Genomic DNA, 16303 nt, shown 5'->3' on the forward strand with positions numbered 1-16303 from the left:
AAAATATTTTACATGACATTGTTGTCAGTCAACTTATTTTTGGGATCTGTATGTCTAATTTCTAAGTGTATATAATATACATAATATATAATGGATTGCTTTTTGAGTCAAGCACTTCATAACAGCTGTCATGTTAAAAGAGACCCATGATATACTTATTTTTAGGATGATCACAAATGATAAAGATAGTTGGTAAAAACAGAGAAGAGTGCTTTTCTATCACTCTCTACATCAAAATGTCTAAGCATTTAGAATTAGGGATAATATTAATTTGTTTATAATTGGGTATCCAGCTCATGGTCTAGCACACACATAGTATTCAATAAATATTTGATGAGTGAATGTATCTCCAAAGCTTTGAAATAGGATAATATCCACATACCTAAATGAGTATTCTCCCAACTAAAAACTTAAGAAATAAATATAGGTTAACTTAGGTATGTATCTCTACTGGTTTTATAGGGGCCCATCCAACTAACAAATACAAAGGCAGTATATTCTCCTCCTACATACATACGAGGTAATTCCTGTAGTTCTACCTGTTGGCAGTTCTTTCATCAAAGAGCGTAGTAGGGCAAGAGCATTTAGGACAATTAGGTATGTAATAAAATAAAGCAATTTATTTCTCTACTTGAATTCCCATTTCCTATGCCACAAATAAAATAGCAAAGAGTCATTTGCAAACATAATTGTGTCTTCAAGAAACATTTGTTGAATATCTTCTGGATTGCAGACACAATGCTGGGCCCTGAAGACACAGATATTAAAAACAAAAACAAAAACAAAAACAAAACCATAGCCCCTACTTGTGAAATAGGTAGACTGACTAATAGATACTATTTAGTGTAAGATAATTTTCATTCGAAGCCGTCTTTGACTAAGAGCATTACCCAAGAGAGGATTAAGCTTTTCTTAAACTTTAAGGTCATCTTTAGTCTTTGAGTAGTCAAATTTCATATTCAAGAGAACCTACATTTTTTCATAGATAATAGTAAGACTGTGCTGATGACTTTCTTTTAATTCACTATTCTCTTTTATTACACACATAAAACAATTATTTTATAGAGCAATTTTTGCTTCTTTATCATTAGTGATAATGATCGCAGTCTTTTGTCTTCAATGGCAATTTTGCTTCAGAAGGAATTGCACATAAAGATCAATAAGAGATCAGAATTGATATGAAACAAAAATAATTCTACTATGGTATCGACTTTTAAAAATATTATTATTATTAGCCTTTGAGGTACCCTGTGGCAGATCTCCTAGAGAGGCTCTGGGTTAACACTGAGCATTCCGATGGCTGCTGCCGTCACTGCTGAGGTTCACACCTAAATAAATAAACAAAACAAAACCTAGAGCACTTCGTGTCTCAAAAAAACAAGCCATCACTTGCTCCATGCAAAAGGAACAGAAAGTATGAGGAGAGCTGTTTTTTAAAGGGCACTGCTAACATGAGAAGCGAGAAATGTCAAAAATGTCGAACATTATTGGGCTCGTTCCTGTCTCAGTATTTTTGTTGAGTTTTGCTTCTTCAGATCTTAAAAATCCTAAATGCTATGCCACTTCATTTATTCCCAATTTATCAGACAAGGAAACAAATATGAATTATAATAGTAAAAGCAAATATTTTTTTGAACTAGCTTCAGCAAGAAGATAAAGCAAGAAGTAAATAATTTCACTGGGAAAGGAAGGTTGAAAAGAATTCCTGGACTTTCCTGGTAGTGACTATTGAGTTTTAAATGAAAAGTGAGTGTTTACCAGATAAATGGATATAGAAAGGCATTTCCCACCAAGAGAACAATATAAACAGAAGCAAGAGGTCATCAACATCCTGGTGTACACTAAGGTGAACATAGTTCAATATGGCCGAAGCACAGTGTTTGAAGGCAGGAGTGAGACAATGTTGATGGACATGGTGAACAGTAAGACTTGAGAACTAGCCAAGGACAAGATAATGAAGAATGAAGAAGTCAATTCTCCAACCTAGAGGTAAGGGGAAGTCAATATAGATTGACAGGAAATCTATATCTCCTGTCAATCTGAGCAGCAATTAAGATTATGCATTAAACAGAGCATTTCTTCCAAAGGGCACTACTCAGGTTGTTAACATTTGCTAACTTCTCTGAGAGCACATAGATGGTATGGCTTTCAGGCATCCTGACTGAGTTGAGGAGCATCCAGGAGAACCTCCTCCTTCATAAAACCCCACCAACACACAATTATGTACAAAAGCAGGAGAGCAGACAAGCACACTCAACCACACACATAGGCGTGTAACTGTATCCTATTAAGAGAATGTTCCAGGAGTCCTTGTCATCACTTTTTCACCTAATTCTTAATGTTATGTAAGCTTATCTCCTTTAGGCAAAAAGAGGATAAGCAAGCAGAGTGAGTATGCTGACCAGTGTTTGTTCTAGTGTTCGGGAGTTGGGTGACAAGGAGTAGAGCAATAGATCCATTGGTCTGTGTGCATGCAACTGGGCTCCACAGCAGGGTTTTGGAAAGATCCGTGGGAAGACCTTAGCCTACTATCAAAAACAATCTTCACAGCTTTACCTGATTCCTAAAAGATGCATATTTTCTAGGGTATGATGTTTAAAAAAAAAAAAAAGGTCAGTTTATAAAACTGTCTTAAGCTGAAATCTACTGTGGAAACCCCAGTATAAGCACTCACTGAACTCTCAATGTGAGGGCCACATGGGAGTTGTCTAACATGAGCTGGAGGAGGCAGCCACCAGCAGTCATACTGTACAGGTTATACAACAATACATTTTAAAGTTTTGTACTTAAGGAAGGTTATCTTTTCCTAATTTACACACACAGAGAAGGTGCTTTGGAGGTTGGCAGTCACTCTCTAGGAATCTACTACTATGTCCTGTTGGAGATAAGAGCCTGGCACAGTGGGTATAGAAGAGAAGAAACAGCTTAAAGAGATGTTAAGCAGGTAGACTCTACAGAACTTACTGGCTAATTGAAAGAAAATTAGGAGAAGATGAAATGACAAGGGCTCTAGCATGCAGGTTTCTGGCCTGAGAGCCTGAGTACAGAGAAGATCCATTCACAGAAATAAGGGAAAGTTTATGACATGTAGACATTGAGGTGTCAGAGGGATGTGTGGGTAGAGCTGTTTAGCAGTCAGTTAACCTAGGAGTCTTTTAAGTGATGGTTAAAACTCTGAATGCTGGATGAGCTAGCCCAAGAGTGGAGCAGGGGTGGAGAGTGTTCAACAATGAAATTTGAGATATAGTTAGAAATTAAACATGAGAACAAAAATCTGGAGTTGCAACTAGTAGAAAATAGTCAAGATTTCAATTAAGGTAAAGTAAAATGAGGGCTACAGTGGGTTTTTGGAATTTAGGAACTAGATCACTAGTAGCTTTTTCCCAAGCCATTTGGTTGGAACGATGGAGGCAAGATCTTGGCTGAGAGCATCTGTGATGAGAAGTGGAGACAATGCTACAAACTATACTTTTGAAGAGGTCATCTATGAAGGGAGGACAGGAATGTGGTGGTAGGACTGCAAAAATGGTGACAGAGTTACAATTGTATTTTGCTTTGCTTCCAAATGGAAAGAGAAGAATAGATAAAAAGGGGTTGGTTATAAAGTTAGCTAAAAGAGAGGTGATAGGCTCATGACCAAGTTGTTACCACAATAGAGAAAGTACTGAATTTGAGATTAGAAAAACCAGTGTCAGGACACTACCTCTATTCGAAGTAAATTGTATTGGGCCACTTTACCTCTTAAGTCCTGAGTGCCCCTTGCTGGGAGCCAAGACCATTAAGATCTACATCACAGTGGATTGCAAAGACTAAGTGAGAGTTACCATGGGAGAGAGCCTAGTACAATGGTGCAGTATGTGTTTAGTAAATGGTAATTTGAGCAATTATGTTATCAAAAGTCTGAATGCGGATGAACCAGCAGTGTAATCATTGTTGCTTTCTTTACCATTTTTATTCATATAATTTTTATCTCTCTAGGAATTTGGTGACAGGCTCTGTTCCTCCCTTATTGAAGGACAGGCCAAAGACCCAGGTTGGAAATGAGAGAGGAAGACTAGTGGACAACATTGACTCCATCCATTGATACCTCTTAGAGGTACGAAACAGAATTCATGAAGATGTTGACAAGACTCCAAGTTCTTACCTTAGCTTTGTTTTCAAAAGGATTTTTGCTCTCTTTAGGGGACCATAACTTTATAAGAAGGGAGATTAAAATAGAAGGTGACCTTGTTTTAGGGGGCCTATTTCCTATTAATGAAAAAGGCACTGGAAATGAAGAATGTGGGCGAATCAATGAAGACAGAGGAATCCAACGCCTGGAAGCCATGTTGTTTGCTATTGATGAAATCAACAAAGACAATTACTTGCTACCAGGAGTGAAGTTGGGTGTTCACATTTTGGATACATGCTCAAGAGATACCTATGCACTAGAACAATCACTGGAATTTGTCAGGGCATCTTTGACTAAAGTGGATGAAGCTGAGTATATGTGTCCTGATGGATCCTATGCCATTCAAGAAAATATCCCACTGCTCATTGCAGGGGTCATTGGTGGCTCTTACAGCAGTGTTTCCATACAGGTAAGACTGGCCAGTGGTACTGCAAAAATGCTGTATCTCTTTGATTTTATGTCTTGGAAGAACAAAAATAAATCCTAATAATTTCATCAATGACTGATATTAAAAATGTAATTGTACATTCCTATGGGAATTTAATAATATATATTTATAGACAGAAGAGTTCTCTATCAATGAAAATTGTTTAGAAGTATATCAGGTAGCTACTGCAGCATAACCTGCTACAAAATTTAGTGACTTAAAACAAAAAATCATTTATTATTATAGTTTATAAGTCTGAAAATCAATAGGACTGAGCTAAAAGCCTGGGTTCAGCTGGGCGTGGCTCTGCTCCAGATTGTCCCTTATTTTCCACCTGAAATCAGTGAGCAAGCCCAGGCATATTCTTCTCAGAGTGATGAGAGAGGAACAAGAGAATGCAAACTTAACTGCATAGGCTCCTTTCAAGCTTCTACTTGCATTCACATCTGCTAACATCCTATTATAAAAACAACTTATAGGGCTCAGCCCAGCGTCAAGAAGTAGGAAACTATGTTTTGCCCACAGGATGAGCGCATCAAAGTTATATCACAAAGGATGTGGGTATACGGTGGAGTAATGATTTAAAGCCGTTGTTACAATCAATCACAAGAAGTCACAATATCACCGAACTCTAATTTTTCACACTAATTTTTACTAAAGCATAGTTTTGCTCAGAGATAAATTATAAACATTTTTTAATGGTATAAATCTGAAAATATATTCTGAAAAGCCAGATAATTACAAAAAAAAAAAAAGGAACAATTTAGCATGCAACCTAAATTAGATAAAAAACTGGTAATTGGCTCTCATAATTTTGTTAGGGAAAAAAGGAACATATTATTCAAACTCTCGCAATGCTCACTTCCAGGGTCATAGAATTTTAGAGATGGAAATGAGGTGAGAAATCATCTAGCTCAACTTTCTCATTTTCCCAGGCCCCAGAAAGATTGGTTTCATAAAACTCCATTTTGTAGGTAGCAGAAGAACTAGAATTTAGATAGATATTTTATACTTTTGTGCTCTTTCAACTGTCCCATATGATTTCTATATGTTATCTGAAGTTCAATATATTTTTTTCTGATGACAGCACTAATGTGACAGTAATAAAAGGTCATGATTCTAAAAGTCATACACTTTGCTTTGCTTCCTACCAAATTACTATAATTAAAGGGAGCCATATTACACTCATGCTGTCTTTATATGTCACAAACCACTTAAATTTGTTCTATTTGCACTGGAATAACCTTATTTCTATATCCCATATTTGTGGCATTTAAAATTTTACATACAGTTCTGTGCTGTTCTAAATGAGCTATTGCAAATTTCTTTCCTTCTTCAGGGCACAAACTCATATTATGAGTAATTAGAATAATTGGTTTTTCATAAACACCCTTTGACTTCATTAGATAGATAGAAAATACTGCACATCTCAAAGATATATTAATTTTGCCACTATTTCTATACATAGATCAGGAGAGAATTTGCTATGTGAGAAGAGAGAATATATATATATATATATATATATATATATATATATATATATATATATGTTATACTTTTAATAAAATATCACCAGATACGTGCCAGGCATATTTATATTATACCCGATATTACCACTAGTAAGGGATTATGTATATGCCTTTTTAACCTTTGTTTTTCCCAGTGCAGTAAATAGTACTCTACAGCAGATGTGTAAATATCTATTTATCTAAAGTAATTAACAAACTATTCCAGGCAAATAGATATGTTTAATCTAATTCTACTCTTTTATTACCTATATACTCCACAACAGAAGTCAGATTGTTTTAGAGAAAAAAAAAATGGTGGGCTACTGAAATCCTTTTCTTGTTCACAAGGGAAAAAGGCATCTCTTAATCAGCAAAGGACCCGGCTTATTATTTAATTTTCTGGTCCATATCACAATAAAGTCACAAATGCTAATACATTTTTTCTCTCCACAATATAAGGAAACCAAAATTATCATGCTCTATTGAAAATGGTATAGATTTTGACATCAGAAAGGCTTTAGTTTGCATTCCAACCTCTCCATGTACTAGTTTACCCATAAAATAAGGAAAATGGCTTCCATCTTTAAATTGTTGAGAGGATAAATTGAGAGAATTTGTGGGAAATGCCTCACAAAGAAACTAACAGATTCAATAAATGGTAACTATCATGTTCCTAAAATTATAAGAAAAGTCAGTGGAAGAGCCACATCTAAAATCAACTCTGTGGCCTTCCCTCCCAGTGGCCAAGTAGTTGCCTGAAGTCATTGCTGGTCCCCATTGCGTTTCATCAGCAAGTAAATCTGTACAAAGCTCTCACTGTGGTAGGGGTCAGAGAGACCACAAAAGCAATAGAGAACATGGCCTTGCCCTTAAGGAACTTAAAAATCTGATTGTTAGTACTACCCTACTGTGAAATAATAGTGACTACAGTTCAGAATATGTTCATGTGGCTCACAGGGTAAGAAATGACCTTTAGTAAGGTTTTGAGGATGAATGATAGAATAAAAGTTGCATTGGAGAAAGGCTAATTGGACCACAGTGGCAATAAGATGATGGATCTGAGGAGGTCAATCAGAAAGTTGTGGCAGAGGTCTGTGTGACAGGAATAAGGCAGTGCTCTGGAGAGGAAGAGGAAAAGTGGGCTTCACACCCTCCACCATGGCCTGCAGTCGCCCTGACTAATCAGGCTCTGATTAGGCCATACACATATCCCAACCATGGTAAGCTTGAAGGTAGAGCAATTTGACTATACAATGACCTTCAGGCAGTCTTCTAAGAAATATTTTTCCACAAGGCCTTGCTTTCAGGTAGGCATCTGGAATGAAAAGAAGCCTTAGGGAACTCATACAGCTAAGAATTTAAATGTGCTATCCTTCTGAAACATATTCACATTTTCATCAGAATTCCAAAAAAATAGTCAATGGCAATCCAAAGCAATACATTTCTAATGATGAATTTAAGGCACTCTTGTACACTAATTAGGGAAACATTTTAGCAGAGTATATTTTTCAAGGTGGTTCTCATACTCATCTGCTTTTGCTCTAGATCACTGTGGTAGGGGTCAGTGATCATACACCCTAGAGTCTGGTGACCATGGTGACAGCGTGTAGCTGGCAGCCCCAAGATCTATGCACATCGGTCAAAACTGCGATTCATTTTAAACTACTTTTGACTTCCTGAATAGTTCCTGGAAAGTATCTTTGCTTAAACTAAGCAGGGGGAAAAAGAGGGTAAAACTGTAGAAGAAATGTATTAGTACAAATCCACCATACAGTTTTTAAAATTCCTATTATCTAATTTATTATCCAGTCCCAAACCAGGTCACAAGAGTTTTCAGGCACGAAATTGCCTGTTGAGAGAGAAAATTATAGAGAATAATATTTGTGCATCTTCTCTTTTGTGTAAGTCAGCTTTAGACTATAATCTCCCCCACTTAAGCCAGGATTGCTTTATCAGTGGGATTGCTTCAGGGGGCACTTTCTAGCTTCCTCTTCTTTCATTACTTTACCACTAAAGGAGAAGAATTCTCCTAGGAGTCATCAAAAGAGATATAGCCCGATGTTTCAATATAACAGAAATTGTTTGCAGATAGCAAAAATAGCATGAAAGGAGAAATTCTTAATGACTTGCTGGGTTAAGCTGTATCACCACTGATGAAGACCTGGATAATTATTTTTTCAATGCTCTCATTAAGTAAGACAAAGCACTCTGTGGTAGTCCCTTTTATAAAGGAACAATATTGATTTCTTAATTTGGTAATCAATGAAAGCTAACATCAAAATCTTTATTAGGAAATATACATAGAGTCTATCTGACCCCTCTAGTGAGTAAGTTTCTTTTCAAAGCTCTTCTCTATAAGCCTGCAATCCACCCACTTCAGGGAAAATAGTATTTATTCAAGAAGCGAGCAGACCAGTTGCTGTTAGCTAAGCAATTGTCTATGTGGTATTTATTTTGAAGCAATGTTTATGTTCGTGCTTTTTCAAATAGACTGTAGTTAGAGCTCCTAAGTTGTCAGTCTCAAGTCCCTTGAAATGTTGCAAAAATGTTCCTCACTCTTTTCAGAGCATATATAATTTTGTCAGTCTTTCCTATCTAGTTGGAACAAATACTATCTGGAACATGACAGATATAAATTGACCTAGTTATTGTTGTGTTCCTGAGTGTCAAAGTGACCTCAGCCACGAATGGGGTCTATTTTAGACTGTAATCTCCCCTCTTGGGTCAAGATTGCTTTATCAGTGGGATTGCTTCAGGAGGCACTTTCTTTGCACCTTTGAGTTAGATGACATCTAAAAGCTGAGCTTATAGAAAGGGCAGATGAGAGTCATGAAAGGATCTTACTACTTCTTCTCATCCCTGGTGTAATCAACCCTTTCACAGAATTTTTAGCAATGTCCACATCCCAAGAACTCTCTAACCCTAGGAGATGGTCATTATAAGACTGTTCATCGTGACATGGCTTTGGACACACCATGCATTGCTCACATGATGTCTCTGAGAAGAATATATCCTTAAACTAAATTTTTTGCAGTAAGTTTCACAGATTTTATCTAGATGGGGTAAGGAGGACAACACATAAAAACATTACACTACTATTTTTCCTCCACAGTGTAAAAGTAGACCATCACTGGTCAATTTATATTAAGCATTGCCTTCCCTCAATTACTCATTTCTCCTTTAAATTCTAATGCTTTGGGGAAGAGTCACACATGAATTGCTGAGCTGAAAGACTTGGAGGTACAAAAGACTTCAGATAGTTAGCTGTATCCAAGTGTTGGATAGACTGCTGAATGTGAAAATCAACATTTTTTGTGTGTGAACAAATAAATTAAATCTAGAGCAGAGTTTCTCATCCTTGGCACTATCAGACAATTCTCGTTGTGTGGAGCTGCCCCATGCATTGTGGGGTGTTTAGCATCATCACTGACCTCTACACACTAGACTAGGTACCAGCAGCACCTCAAATTGTAACATTTCAAAATATTTTCAAACATTGCTCAATTACAAAACTATCCCTATTTTTCCACTGAGAAACTTATTTAGAGTAAGACACAGTTAAGACCAACATAGAAGGAGTTCTTAAAAATGAAATAATCTGGAAGGAGGAGTATGTAAGGAAGTGAGTCCTCTGTCACTAGAATTATTCAAGCGAAAGCTGGCTATTATTGAGAAGTAACATGTTAGCATTTGAACTAGATATTAGCATTTGATATACCTCAACTTACAATGGGGTAAGGTCTCAATATACCCAGCATAAGTTAAAAATATCGTAAGTCAAAAATGCATTTAATACAACTAACCAAACGAACATAATGGCTTAGCCTAGCCAACCTTAAACATGCTCAGAACATACACATTAACCTACAGCTGGGAAAAATCATCTTGTTGCCACTGTCCAGCATCACGAGAGAGTATTGGATTACATATGGCTGGCCCTGGAAAAGGTCAAAATTCAAAGTACATTCAGTGAATGTGTATCACTTTTAAACCATCGTACAATAAAAATAATCATAAGTCAAGCCATCATAAGTCAGGAACCATCTGTCTATGATATTGAAGGGCATTTATTAATTTTACAATTATATTTTGCTCAAGCAAAATACTCTATTAGGATGTGAATGATTACAAAGGAAGTATCTAAAACATGAAGGAAAATAAATAATAGCTTCTTTTCCATCAGAATTACTTTTAAGTCAATTGTTATTTCACGTGATTATGGCAGTACTTTTGTGAACTTGGTGACTCAAACATCTCAAATCACTGGTTTATTATAAGTGGGGCACTCAAAGAATCACCTGTCATCAGAAAACAAGCATTTATCAAGCATATATATTTTAGGTACAGCAAGAATATTATTTTTAAAATCTGAGTAATATGGAGCAGAGAGAATGTAAAATAAAATTTTTAAATGGTAGATATATTATGAACCCCTGAGACATGAATAAGCAAATTTGTAAATATCAAATCCATGCCAAAAGGTGTAGGACCCAAGTATCGATTGACAAGTACTAGCAGACCAGAGAGAGTAACAGAATGAGCGGACTTTAGATCTGTGTAAATAGAAAACATCTTTGAAGTCTTCCCTGAAAGTTGCTTTCTCATAGTCTACTGGATAGTATCTGCATATTTTTTTTTTCATAAAAAGAAAACATAGTGTTTCTTCCACCTGGAATGTAGTCTCTGTAGCTGTCTGTAGGCCTTGCCAAATCCTTCTCTCCAGTTCTCAGTTCAAACCCTAGCCCTTTTGAGAAACCTTTCCCAAGTTCCTGCTACATAAACACACTTCTCTAATACTATCTTATTAAATATAATTGTTCATTTACATATCTATTTTTCCACCAAACTCTAAGCTCTTTGAGTTTAGGAAATAGATCTTTTCTCTTTGTATTGCGGACATGTTTTCCAGATTGAGAATAAACGCTTTTTGAATGAAATGAAAGAATTAAAGTATGATAACCTACCACGTGTCCAGAAGGCTGGAAAGCCCTAAACAAATCTTGAATTAAAGATCACAACCATGACTTACCTATTGTAGAACAGTCTGGATGTTCATAAATAAAAATCAGCATTTTCCAACAATAGAAAATTAGGTTTGATGCAAAATACAGATGATGTAACAAAGTGAGCATGCAGGGCAAAAGTACCCCCATCTTCCTTACCTCCACTGCCTACATGTGTGTCACAAAAGATGCCTTGATTTGAGAGCAGCTCTAAGACTTCCACTCTATTTGCCCTTAGACTGACTATCCAGAGACAATCACCCAAGACTTAATACAGCTGGGAACCCAGTACCATCTAGCTCTGTGCAGTCTCTCCAAATAAAGAATATGCAGAGTGCCGATGATGCCAGATACTGTGCTTGTACCTAATGCAAAGAAGGAAACATCATCCTGTCCTTAAGAAAAGCAGAGTGACAGCATTCAAAATTCATTTACTAATCTATCTTTAATGTCTCTATCACCCAAAAAGTAAAAATGATAGTCGCATTTAGTGAGTTTAATATTGCAAATACAATAATCATAGCACAGGTATGTTACAAATATACACTTTTAGTGTGCCTTTTATAAAAATTTTCAGTTTAGTGATTAAAACTTTGGGTGCGGACAGACAAATTTATTTAACCTCGCATTGCCTCTTTTCTTATATCTAAGATAGAACTATTAGTAGTACCCCTTTTACTGGGTGATTATGAGAATTAAATGAGAAAATACATGAAAAGCAATGTTAGTGTTTCACCATAGTGAGCATTCAACTTTAGATTTTAATAAATATTCTCTATTAGCCTTTTTTTTTTAACTTTTAACATATCCAGTCCAAAAGGAACAGTTCCAAGAGGAATTGTGGCTCATAAAGGTTAAATACCCAAGTTTCTACCACTTTACAAGTAGCAGAATCAACATTAGAATCCAGATAACTGGCCTCCCACACTGCTGTCCTGTTCACTTTCTCACATAATGTAAGCTTCAGAAAAACCTAACTCCAAAGTTATCTCAGCCAGAAACTCTTTGTTTACAACCTCCCTCCATGCACCTGCTTCCCCTCCTCTAAAGGGCAATACTGTTCAAGGACTTAATCACAGGGAGACGGGTACTAGCAACAGCAACTTAAAAATGCTTTTGTTAATATTATTTCATTATAGAACTTTCTCACTTATCTAAGGTGTACTATTTTTCCCTTTGCTTTAGAGTTAATTTACTATTTAATTAATTCCCCTTCCATCATGGGTTTATTTGGAAACCACTCTTGTGGAAAATAAGAGGTTACCATAAGGACCACTGTCCACAGAGCAGTAGAATGGCCCAGGGCTGAGAACCAGCTTCTATTGCGGTCACATGTCTGTAATGGGATGAAAGCAAGATATACAGACATTTCTGAGATATCAGCAAGCATTTTATATTATGATTATAGATTAATCGGCAAGCTATTTGAAATAGGGCTCCAGACACTTTTAGTTTAACCTAATGTGATTTTGCTTTAACGTCACAAAGTTCTCTTTCCAAATTACCATTAAAAATGTACATTTTTAATGGATTGATATGTACAAAGCTCCGTATTTCAATGTGAAAACAGCCAACACTTAGCAGTTGATATTAAAGTCCATTGATTTAATGTAGTAGAAGTACTTCAACTAGTCTATGAAAAATGCAGTTGAAAACTTACAGAGTAATTTTCTAATTAGTGGACTTCAGAAATTTAAGGATAGTGTTCCCAAAACACCTGCAGTTAAACTAAGTAATTGTTGATGCTCGAGGCAGTATGTCAGTGGGACGTTAAGCACTAAATTGTGGTGACGCTATTTTTAACTTCACCACCTGGCATATTTTGGAAATCCCTCTGTTACCAGAGACAAAATCCTGATTCGTGCCATAGGGGAAAATACATTAGAAGTAACACCTTCAAAAATTGTATGCTAAATTTCCTTGCCAAGTAGTCAGAATGGCGAAACATGTGAAGAAATATGCCATCTCTTAGTAGGGTTAAGTGCGCAGGGTGTGCATCCCAGGGACTAGTTGGTCCCTCCTAGGCACTGGGCCTCCAATTTGGGTAGCTGCCATTAGGTTCACAATGCAGCCTCATAAAATGCAAATCAGGTAATTAAGCTCGCCCAAAGTGGAAAACAGATGTGATTGAACACAGAAATTACAATTTGTTCAGAATTTTTCTATAAAAAGGTAACTTTTCATTGAAAGGAAAACTACATATGTGCATTAAGAACAGATCGCCCAGGTTTTACACAGTACTTTTAAGGAATATCAGCAGGTTGCTGCCATCCACTGAATTTCAACTGTCATCAATGGCTATTTAACAAATTCTGTTTTTATTTCTATGTTAAAAAAAGTTTTTATGTTGTTTTTTCTGAGATTCTTCCAGGAATTTAAAAGCTTTTTAACCTTTCTACAGTCTCCGACAACCAACATTATTTATGACCTGTTTCCTTCCACAGATACAAGGTGAACTGTAATGACACAAACAGAACAAATTAAGATACAGTACTTGAGTAATTACTACCCATCAAATAAATGGTTTTAAGTGGACTCAAATTTTTTCTTTAAACCTCCAATCTTGACCTTTCTATTATTAACTTATTCACCGATCTTGGGATTGCATGGTCCCTGGCCTTCAAGAACTCACAGGCTAAGTCAGAATGAGTATTTTGTACATCTGACTGCCCTTCCCTGACTCTTTCTTTTCAAGTTGGATGTCATCCACTATAGTCTTTTTAAAACATAACTTTGGCCATGTCCTTTAATTAAAAAAAAATTAATGTCATTTTGTCTCTTAAGGAATAAAATTCAAAATCTCTAGTGTAGCATATGAAATACTTAGCAGTCTTGCCACAGTCCCTCTATTCTTTCTTATCCTACGAATCCTTACCAGGCACTGGGTACCCAGATAATACTGAACTATCTGATACTATTAAATTTAATGTGCATTTTCCCATCTCTGTGTCCTTCTGTCTATAAACTTTCTTCCTCCATTCTCTGCCTGGCGAACTTTCACTTACTCTTCAAGATCAAGCCTGAATGTTACCTCTGCAGGGGAGCCTGCCATGACTCACCTGAGCTTAGTTATTCCTTCATCTGTGCTTTTGTATAAGTGTGTATACATATATCTCAAAATTTATCCTCATTATGTTTGTCTCTTTCCAGACTATAACTTCCCGAAAGGTAGTAGGGGTCCATTACTGGTCTTAGAAAAACCCAACTTTTAGAAGAGTACCTTGTATAATTGGCATCTCTTCAAGTATACTGAATGAATGACTGGATTAAATTAAACATTATGTATCATCTCTATCACTTTATCACTTTTTGAGCATTTACTATATGCCAGCCAGTGAGTTAAGTGCTTCACATGTTTTTTATCATTTAATCCTTGTATAACTTCATAAGCCAGAGACTACTACCATTCCCTTTTTACAGATGAAGAAATCGAAGTTTCAAAAATTAAAATAACTTCCCTAAATTCACACAGCTAGTGAGAAAAAAGGCTGGATTTCGATATTGGCCTCTTTGATTCCAATCCTGTGCACTGAACCACTATTTGCTTTTGTACCTAACAGTCTGTTGAATTAATGAAAGTTAACAGGAAAACATGAAAAACACAGTCCTATTTGCTACAAATAATACATATAGTATATATTCCTCTGCCTTAATTATTGCCACAGAACCTCAGGAGTAAATAATAATCTTTTTTTTTTTTTTAATTAGCCTGGAGCCCTCAGATTTTTCTAGGCATACCCAACAGCATTTGGATAACAGCCAGTGAGGACAGGAATGCCTTTTTTTTTAATTGACAAGGCTATATTTGTAATATTATTGTTATAAAAGTGACTCCAAGAGCCACAGAAAAATATGGATTAGTTCACCTGGTGGCTCTCAAGAGGCACTGTCAAAAATCAATATCTAAGGCACTAAAGGATGTGTTTCTATCAGGTCTGTTGGTGTCAAGTCACCTCAGGAGTTACGCTTTTGCCATTGTTGTTGGCAAACACTAATGCCCTCTGGACCACATATGACATAAACCTTTTGATCCCATTGTTAGTGACTGGAATCCAAACCAATTTGGTTCCATGATTTCTCCTGAAAATAATTCTCAGGATAAAAAAGGAGCAAGGAGCACATATAGACTGATTTAGAGGGTAAAATAACCTTCTTGCTCCTTCTGTAAGTTCCCACTAAGTGTGGATGGAAATAAAGTTATTCCTGAGATAGTGCCTTGTTATTAAGGGAGCAAGACAGACATTTGTCAAATGTGAAGTGGCGCTGTCATGTTGAGAAATCTGTGTCCTATAATACCAGTCTCCTGAAAAAATATAATTCAAGGAATCCTATGTGATATATATATCATTTCGGCCTCATTGATGAGCTGAGTATGACAAAATGGATAATCTAGCTATTAATAAGTCTCTAGTCACACATAAAAAAATGAAAATGTCTGAATATCTGAGTTCCAAAGCACAAGTGTTGACTGCAACAATTTCAGAAAAGGTTGAAATAGAAATCAGTGGTTACTTTGAGCTCATTTTGAAAGTTGCTGCCATGATTAAGGGATCCCCTATCTGGAATGTCCATACAAAATCATAGGAATTGAGTCATGCTATTGAATTGGAATGGCAATATAAATCTTTGAACAGAGTGTTTTGGGGGCCCTTGATGTGTAAGAATCAGTGACTTTTGCAGATTATTCTAAGTAAACTGACATTTACTACACTCCATTATATGATTTCCTAAATCCAAATTAATCTCTGGCCTTCAAAGGTAGGCTTCAGTCAACTTCTTTTATGCAAAACATTCCCAGATGCACTGCAAGTAGTGTAGTCCAAAAAAAAAAAAAAAAGAGAGAGAAAAGAAAAAGTGACTAATCCTTTCCACAATAACAATAGGATTGGCATTCTTGACGGATAGATAGCTCACATGATCTGAACAGCTTGAATTCCTCAGGCAGTTTCTCACCTCCAGTTCCCATTTAAAATCTAAGCCAATCTGGAATGTTATGCAGCTAATAGAGCAACTTCATCAATCTGAATAGGAGGGTCACTGTAGGCTCTTATCATCACAACTTTTAGAACTTGCTTTATGTAGTAACCTGGATTATGAAGTAGCAGATTGTTCAAAATGCAGCACTCAGTGGTTCTCTTCCAGGCTTACGTATAAGCATTCAATTAAAAGAATGAAACAAAGCATTCAGTATTGC

General features: G+C 36.2%; 1 protein-coding gene across 3 annotated transcripts in view; it reads left to right on the forward strand.

Moving 5' to 3' along the window:
- Positions 1 to 16303, forward strand: part of GRM3 (glutamate metabotropic receptor 3) — a 206955-nt gene that overhangs the window by 111021 nt on the left and 79631 nt on the right. For all 3 annotated transcript variants that reach the window (XM_016148028.2, XM_016148030.2, XM_016148029.2), the window contains exon 2: positions 3979 to 4580. In XM_016148028.2, coding sequence (XP_016003514.1) covers positions 4113 to 4580 — 468 coding nt within the window. In that variant the 5' untranslated portion in view covers positions 3979 to 4112. The remainder of the gene's footprint in view (positions 1 to 3978; positions 4581 to 16303) is intronic.

Source organism: Rousettus aegyptiacus, unplaced genomic scaffold (assembly GCF_014176215.1).
Source record: "Rousettus aegyptiacus isolate mRouAeg1 unplaced genomic scaffold, mRouAeg1.p scaffold_m13_p_13, whole genome shotgun sequence".
NCBI lineage: Eukaryota > Metazoa > Chordata > Mammalia > Chiroptera > Pteropodidae > Rousettus > Rousettus aegyptiacus.